The sequence below is a fragment of the Corylus avellana genome, chromosome ca6 (genome assembly GCF_901000735.1).
Source record: "Corylus avellana chromosome ca6, CavTom2PMs-1.0".
In the NCBI taxonomy this organism is placed as follows: domain Eukaryota; kingdom Viridiplantae; phylum Streptophyta; class Magnoliopsida; order Fagales; family Betulaceae; genus Corylus; species Corylus avellana.
Genome location: NC_081546.1, coordinates 23024794 through 23033781, shown reverse-complemented (window position 1 = coordinate 23033781; position 8988 = coordinate 23024794). Strand labels below are relative to the sequence as shown.

Here is an 8988-nt window from a genome sequence, read left to right as displayed (position 1 = left end):
AATTTGACTGAAAAATTGGTCAGTATTTTTTTGTCTTAAATTTTTAAAATTGTCCCATATATTTTAACAAATTCCAAAAATGCTCCTAAGTCAAACCAAAATCAGGGAGACAAAAAAAAAAAAAAAATTGGGGGTGGGCGAGCCACCACCACCCCCATTTGGACCGTTTGGGGTGGTCAGCCACCCAGCTGCCCCCTCAATCCGGCCATCTGGGGGTGGTCGAAACCACCCCCATTTGGACCCTTTGGGGTGGTTAGCCAACCCCATGGGCCACACGCCAACCCAAAATTCGGCCAGCTGGCCAACCCCAAATAGCTAAAGGGGTGGCTACGGTCACCTTCCAATTTTTTTTTTTTTCTATTTTTTTAAAAATAAAATTGTATGGGCAATTTAGTATTTTTTTTATTATTTCTATCAGAGAAGACGGTTGCCTGTAGTTAAACGGATGGACCACATTAAAAAATTTTGATATGGTGCATTCTAAAAATTAAAATATTAGAGGTTAAATTAAAAATGGACTCAAATTTTGGAAGATAAAATGTATTTAACCCAAATTTTAAACACAAAAACGATCTTATTCCTCCTGATCAACCAAACCTGTCGTGGTCGTGCAATGAAAGCAACCCTTTGAATATCGTCTTCATCATGAGTTATATTATCGTACCTTCATTTTTATTTTTTATTTTTATAATAAATGATGTACGCACAATTCACGTGCAAAGAAAAACCCAATCGCCTAACCCTTTGATATATTTTTTTCTTCTTTATTTAAGGAGAGAATCACGTACGCACGATCTGAATACATGGAAAGGGATCCTGATCATCTTAAGACAAGACATCTATAAATCTTCTATTAATTTCCCAACTGCTTCACGTTTTGGTCATCGACATTGACCATTTTCGCAATGGCTGGCATTCAAAGTACTTACGCTTTTGGATATCGTCTTCTTGGTTTTGGTTTGAAGTAGGAGGATTTGGATTTTGATTCGAAAATATTGGGTCGTTTTGCAGAAGAAGATCGAGAGATTCAGAACAAGTACACCGTCGAGGCTATGATGCTCGATTCAGAAGAAGAGCTACCGGAAGTATATTTCTCTCTCTCTCTCTTTTCTCACTCTATTGCATGTTGATTCAATGTGCATTTTCATGTCAATGCTCGCTGTTGAATGTTGATCTTCTTTCTTGTTTGTTTGTTTGTGTTTTTTTTTTTTTTTTTTTGCTATGAATATCTATCGTTCTTGTTTGAAGTTCTTATTAGGTATTCCGAGCGACAGTACTTCATCTGAACATTTTATATATATATATATAGGGAAAAATATAAAAAAGCTCCCCAAACTACCAGCCGTTTGCGATTTAGCCCCTGATGTTCCAAAAGTCATAAAGTAGCCCCCCAAACTACCAAAATGTCACATTTTGGCCACTCCGTTAGTCAAAACCGTTAGTCTGGACGGAAACCTCGAAACGACGCCGTTTTATTAGGGTTAAGTTACGAAATCGCCCTTATGGCATTTTTTTTTTGTTTTTTTTAAAGCTGGAGCAAAACGGCGCCGTTTTGCTTAGGTTAATAGGTAACATTTTCGGTTTAGGGCCTTCTTCTCCTTCATGCTCACGCTCACGCAGGTCCCCTCTCACCCGTTCCCCTGGTTCACCCAGCCCCCCGCCCGATTGTCGGCTTCCCCGTTCACGCAGCCCCCCCGCACGGTGCGCCGCCCGATCGTAGCCATCCCCCGGTCACGCAACCCCCCTCGCACGCTGCGCCGCCCAATCGTAGCCATCCCCCGGTAACGCAGCCCCCACGCAGCCCCCCTCGAACGCTGCGCCGCCCGATCGTAGCCATCCCCCGGTCACGCAGCCCCCACCCAGCCCCGCGCACGGTTCCGGCCGGTCGTCGCAGTCCCATTCACGCATCCGGTCCCGTCATCCCGAAGGTAGCCCACTTTCCCGATTGAGTTTTTCCTATGGGTTTGGTTGTTTTGTTGAAGATTTTGTGGAGAATGGGTTTGGTTTGTTTGTGGAAGATTTTTCTGGAGAATGGGTTTGGTTGTTTTGCAGAACATTTTGTGAAGAATGGGTTTGGTTGTTTTGTATATGTATTGATGTTCTGATTAAGTGTGAAGGAGAATTCGCTTTATAGTGTCCAAAAGTGATATGGGTCCCTACGTTTAGAATATTTTTGCCTTGTCTGCCTTGTCTGCAGCACAGCCGTTGTTTTTAGTATAAATTTTTTTTTTGGTTAAAAATTGAAAGTTATTGGTTGCTGTGTATATTGTCTGCTTATTGTCGGATGGGTTGGTTTAAAATTTTGCATTCTGCCTTCCCTTTGTTCTGTGGTCCCCCTTGTTGTAATGCATGTCACATGTGGTCCCCTTTATTGTCTGCTGTAAAGGAAGAGAAAGAAGAAAAATCTGAACAAACCATGACAAGCAATACATCATAAGGTGACCGAAAATTAACAAAAAAGAAATGAAATTGTCCAAATGTAGAGCACCCACCTTGCTTCTCTCAACCTACGGCTTGGGTGTCAAATTATGATTTTTGTATGCTACATAACGCCATTTTATTTAAAATGCACTCCCAAATGAGGAACTTTCAACTATTTTTTTAAAAAACACATCTTTGGCTTGCAAATTCTTAAATGAACTCCAATAGAAAGTAGGCATTAAAAAGTTTGGAATATAACCACTCTTTCGCAAAAATTTTGGAATAAGTTAAGTTAAAAAGAAAGTGAAAATGTCTAGGGTTAAACACAAAACACAAATGTCAACGAATTAGTTGCATCCTGAGGCCATGCTTGACTAGCTCCAAAAGGGGTATCCAAATATACACGCTTTTCTCCCTTATGATGTGAGAGTTTCAATATTCAAATATTAGTATTTTCTTCTATTGTTCTTCTTTTTTCTTTTTTTTTTCTTTTCATTTTATCTCTCCTTAATTATATGCATCATGCATGCATGGGAGAGGACAAAGATAGGAATATGTCTCACTTTGGTGGTATTTTGTTGCTACTTGTATGTTGCACGTGTTTGAGAATGTCGAAGTTGACAAGGATGAAAATTTTTTAATTTTTAATTTGTGTAAGGGAAGCTTGCATATTTATTTATTGGAAAAAAAAAATCAGTTAAAGTTACAAAATTGTGTGGTCATTTTGTAACATAAATAAAGTTAGATTGGAAAAAAGAATATGTATAGCACTTACTTCATTTTACTCTAGTAACGTAAATATATATTCTTGAATTATTTTTTTATCGCACATATACAATCATGATAATTTTATAGTGTCGAGTAACCCTACATCCGATCACTATTTCCAACCTCCATCCGCAATGGGTGAAGTGGCCATATATAATAATGTCATATAAAATACTCATATGATCATATGAAGCTTCATGTGCCTTTATAATTGGGTGTGCATAATTAATGACCATATAGTGTCTAGATTTGTTTATGATATGTTCCCTTACTTTAGATTGCATGCCTTGTACAATTTAACGTTAATTATTATTATTATTTTTATTTTCCTGTGAAGTGACTTTAAATTAGTTAAAGTTAAATTGTACTTAATAGTAGTTGATATTTACATAAACTTGAATTTCTATTAGTAAATTTTTTTTTTTTAATATTTTATTGAGTTGTTAATTTTCTTTACTTCTTTTATTGTTTAGGATGACTATACGAGAGCTTGTGTTTGAGGTGCATTACGGTGGTAAGATTAATAGGGGGTTTACGTGCACATATGTGGGGGGTGAGGTAGATGTGCATGATGAGACGTACGATGAGGACAAGTTGTCATTTTTTGAGATTGAGGGTATAGTAAAAAACTATGGATACAAGTCAGGGGATCTAGTGTATTACTTACAACCAGGTTGTACTTTTCAAGGGGGTTTGAAATTAATTTCATTGGATCATAACGTCTTGGAAATGGTTGCTGCACATAAAGGGGTACCAGTTATTGAGTTGTATCTTGTTTCATTTGATGAGCCTACAGTTAATGACGATGAAGATGAAGACGATAATGATGATGATGATGGTGAACATTGTGAAAATAGTAGGATTGATCGAGATGATCCTTTTGGGAAGAAGTATTCGAACCGGACTTGTTTGATGAAGATAGCAATCTACCTAGGCCATCCACGGCAGGAGGAAATGTTGAGGAGGGTGGTGTTGAGGGTAATGACGAGGGTGATGGGGAGGGTAATGAGGGTGAGGATGGTGATGAGGATAATGATGAGGAGGGGGATGAGGATAATGATGAGGAGGGGGAGAGTGATGAGGCGGCGGAGGATGATAATGAAAATGCAAATGCAAGGGTAGCTAAAAAAGGTAGTGGAAGGGGTCAGTGCTATGGTGATGAGGTTGATGGTGATGAGGCAAACTCTGACATGGCTAAAAGTGACATTCTTGTATCCCCTCCTAGAAGTGACGAGGAGAATGAGGTTTCATCTGTTTCCAGATTTGTTACTAGGCGAACAGAGTTTCAACCGACTGACATGTCGAATCCACAGTTGAGTAATGGGCAGCTATTTCCCTCAATCAAAGTGTTTAGAGAAGCAATTAGGGAGAACAATTTGAAGAAGGGGAAGGATGTAAGGTTTAAAAAAAATTACCTAGCCAAATGTATTGTCGTATGCAGAGATCCACGTTGTAGGTATCAGGTTTATGGCCGTAAATCCAAGGATCAAGAATCATTTGAAATTAGATCGATACAAGACAAGCACACTTGTACAAGGCAGCATAGGAATTCGACTGTGAAATCTGCATGGATTGCTGATAAACTTATTGACAAGTTTAGAGTGCAACCTAACATGCCGTTGAAGGCAATTCTTGGGGAAGTGAAAGACAAATGGGGTGTTGATGTTAATAATTGTCAATTGTATAGGGCTAGGAGAATTGCAAAGGAAATGCTGCAGGGCAAAGTAAAGCTGCAATACAATAAGCTGTGGGATTATTGTGAAACCGTTAGACAAATGAATCGGGGTAGTTGTGTGATGAAATGTTACAACGTTTCAGGGTACTGGTATTGTCAATACCGTAAGGTTATACGGACCTCCTCATACACAGTCCACACAATCTCAGAGCCTTTCTAGTGTCAATGTGAGTACTTCACACACTAAGTGTTTATTTTGTTAAATTATTATACACTTCAATCATAACATGAAGAAGAGAAAATTGAGAATGTTTTGTCAAAAAAATTAACAAACTATTTTGCCATTGGTACATGTGGCCACACTGTAGCCTATAAAGTTGTGCCACATATAGACCCAACCAGAGCTGACTTACCACATCATCTCATTTCAGCCCCATGTAGCATTTTGGTAGAAACAGCTCGGTCGACTCATGTGCGTCATAATTTTGGTATTTTTGGAAATAAACTCGTTATTACTAGAGAGAGTCTACTATTCTTCTATGTTAGAATCCAGTTGTCTGTTCATATTTTGTGGACACGGATATATGATCTAAACCAAAGGTTATGGATTGCCATTGACTTTATGAACTTATAGAATTATTACCTTGATCATTGTTTATGATGATGATTAATTCATGTTTCCCATATAACATATGCTGTGTGACATTAAATAGCTTGTCTATTCAACAATGTACTCTTTGGTTTGCTAAAATCATAGTAACATTTTGGTTGTTTTTTTATATTTGAAAGTAACATTTTCTGAGTTCAGTTTCTTTTGGCATATATAGAGTGCCTATGCAATTCCTATAGTATGGTTGTAAGCTTGTGACAAAATTCATGCATCTGGATGTGTTCGGACCAAAAGAGAATTCATCTCTTTGAGAATTTTGATTAAAGGGTTCATTTGTCATTTGACGAATGCAATTTTCTCATTTATAATATTTAATAATATTATAAATTGAGAATGTTTGTCAATATGTTTAGTTTTGAACTAATATTTATATCTCCCCCAAAAAATGTTATAATGTGACGTGTGTGTGTGTGTGTGTGTGTGTGTTTTGAATTGTTTGTTAATGTGTGTATGTGTTTTGAATTGTTTGATAATGTGTGTGTATGTGATTTGAATTGTTTGGTAACGTGTGTGTGTGTATGTATTTTGAATTGTTTGTTAATGTCTTTTGTTTTCTATATATATATATTTTGTATTAAACGTATCTACAATTTTGGAAATTTTTTATTTTTTATTATTGGTTCCCCAAATGTGAGCCCACAGTTGTCGACGCAGGAACATGGAACATCGCACCTAGAAGGGACTCCTTTACCAAGCGGATCTTCTCAGCATTCTCAACAACATTTGGGGCGTACTACTGCATGTGCATCAGCACCTGCCAGAAGAGGTAAAACGATTGTGCCGACTGTGGATAAGGCAATTGCAGTCATGGAGTCTAACAAGAGAAAAAGGAAGAAGCCAGATTGGCAAAAATATTAGACACCAAGAAAATGGATTACTATAGAGATAATTGATCGTTGTGGATGTGTATATATATATATATATATATATATGTATGGTTAATGCTACAATTTGGTTATTTTGGATGTGTAATATGTATATAGGTGATGGTAGACAGATTAACCTTGTAGCCGTTACAATTTGGTTATTTTGGATGTGTAATATGTATATAGGTGATGGTAGACAGATTAACCTTGTAGCCGTTACAATTTGGTTATTTTGGATGTGTAATATGTATATAGGTGATGGTAGACAGATTAACCTTGTAGCCGTTACAATTTGGTTATTTTGGATGTGTAATATCTATATAGGTGATGGTAGACACATTAACCTTGTAGCCGTTACAATTTGGTTATTTTGGATGTGTATTATATATTTGGTTTATGTTTACAACATGTACCTTGTGTATGAAACCATTATATTTTTGATAGAAAATTCATTTTTATCAAATTGTATCATGAACAGGCTCTTAACTACAATTGCACGAGGAAAACACCAATCACACCAAGACTAGGTGTAAACACTACTTTATAGAACACAATCAATGCAATTCGGTTGGAATAGGTAAATGTACAAACAATTGAAACTCATCAAATTGTCATATTAGGAAATTGAAACAAGGTTTCGCACTTTAACATAGGTTTCACACTTTAATACAACATACTAAATAATAGTCCTTAACGTACATAGGTTTCTCCCTCTCACGGCAACATTGCCCTACTAACAGTGCAATGACGTTTCTCCCTATCATTAACAAAACAAGACAACAACAAAAAAGCTAAGATCAAACAAGTGGCCAATGACATCCTTAAGTTTTTTTCAATGCTATTATTTTTGTACTTTTCAGCAGCAATTTGCAACGTCAACTTTGCCACTTCAGTTTCAAAACCTTTCTTCTGATCAGCTATTTGGGCATCAAACTGTGACACAGGGAGCATAGCTTCTTCGTCAACCCACATAAAATAATCACAACCCCGATCACTTTCGCTCTGCGTATTTCATAAATGAGAATTACTAACCAATTCACAAACAAAGTGTAATATAATTCACAATGGAGTTCTTCAATGTTATTTGATTTAAGAGAGTCAAAAACAAAAGAAGACAAATAAGACAACAACAAAAGGAGACCTTATGAGCTTTCAAACTATTTCTATTTATGGAGTGTGAAACATTTACATCCTTCAATTTTCCAATACTCCAATGGAAAAGACCCAAAAACTTTGTCAAACAAGGCCAACCTTATTTGGTAATGGACATGCCTAATTCTAATAAAAAATAATAATAAGAATTAAAAAAAAAAAAAAAGAGTCTAAAGACCCACCTTTCTAATGAACATTATCTTTATTTGCTTAGAACAATAAATAATTGATGTATGCTCTAAGAGAGAGCTAAAACAGTCGCATAGAATGGGAATATATACCATGTTATTATTAATTATTATTATTGGGAATAGATTGACATATGTTTTCATCATGTACATAAAAACGATGTCATTAAACTTCAAGAAGCAATTAACCAAATTAATAAGGCAAAAGGGGATAATAATTAAACTTATGCTATTGGGATACAAAGTGATGAATGGGATACAAAGTGAATATGCTATTGGGATACAAAGTGATGAATGGGTCTCAGAAAATGGGGTCCTGCATTTCAAAAGTAAATGAATATGTTCATCAAATATCTTCTTCTTTTTTTTTTTCTTTCCTTAATTTTTTTGGCAGCTTACTTATTCAAACAAATTCATATTAATGGGTGTAAGTCTTCTATTCTCATCACATAAGCAAATGAAAAACGTCTAATATAAGTAGTCATCATCAAAAACATCAAATGGAACCCACAAAAAAACATTGGCTACACAACATGGAACACATCTCTTAGAATAGACCCACAAATCCAAACCAGCAATCACTGTACAGATTTGAATCAAATGGAGAAAAGCATAAAGAAAGAAAGAAAGAAAGAAATCGAAAACCCCTAATTTTTAAAACCTAAATTCGCACCTTATATTTACCGCATCCAATAAACCTTCTACCAAGATTTTTCTGCGTGCGAGAAGTCATCACTGGTGATTCTATTCCGCATAGGCATTTCGTACACGTAGAGGTAGACTTCGCCGGCGAACTTCCCACCGACAGTACACAGCCATTCGCATCATCTTCGCCAGCAAACTTCTCCATCGTTGACGATGGGACCAGCTGCGTGACATGCATTACAACAAGGAGGACCACAGAACAAAGGGAAGGCAGAATGCAAAATTTTAAACCAACCCATCCGACAATAAGCAAACAATATACACATCAACCAATACCTTTCTATGTTTAACCAAAAAAAAATTCACAGCAACCAATAACTTTCAATTTTTAACAACAAAAAAATTATATTCAAAACCAACGGGTCTGCTGCAGACAAGGCAAAAATATAGAGACAAAAATATTCTAAACATAGGGACCCATATCACTTTTGGACACTATAAAGCGAATTCTCCTTCGCACTTAATCAGAACATCAATACATATACAAAACAACCAAACCCATTCTCCACAAAATGTTCTGCAAAACAACCAAACCCATTCTCC

The 8988-nt window shown here is 36.4% G+C and overlaps 1 protein-coding gene across 1 annotated transcript; it reads right to left on the bottom strand.

The window, feature by feature from the left end:
* Positions 1-7049: 7049 nt before the first annotated feature.
* Positions 7050-8558, bottom strand: LOC132183673 (uncharacterized). Its single transcript, XM_059597045.1, has 2 exons — positions 8414-8558; positions 7050-7402 (listed from the first exon to the last, which is right to left on the bottom strand). The coding sequence occupies exons 1-2, from the start codon at positions 8471-8473 to the stop codon at positions 7115-7117; spliced, it is 348 nt and encodes a 115-aa protein (XP_059453028.1). The 5' UTR covers positions 8474-8558; the 3' UTR covers positions 7050-7114.
* Between the last annotated feature and the right edge of the window lie 430 nt (positions 8559-8988).

Excerpts from the sequence above, each read along its gene's own strand:
- LOC132183673 (XM_059597045.1), bottom strand. The coding sequence starts at position 8,473 with ATGACTTCTCGCACGCAGAAAAATCTTGGTAGAAGGTTTATTGGATGC. Across the intron at positions 7,403-8,413 it reads TTGGATGCGGTAAATATAAG|AGCGAAAGTGATCGGGGTTG; the intron begins GTGCGAATTTAG and ends TGAAATACGCAG.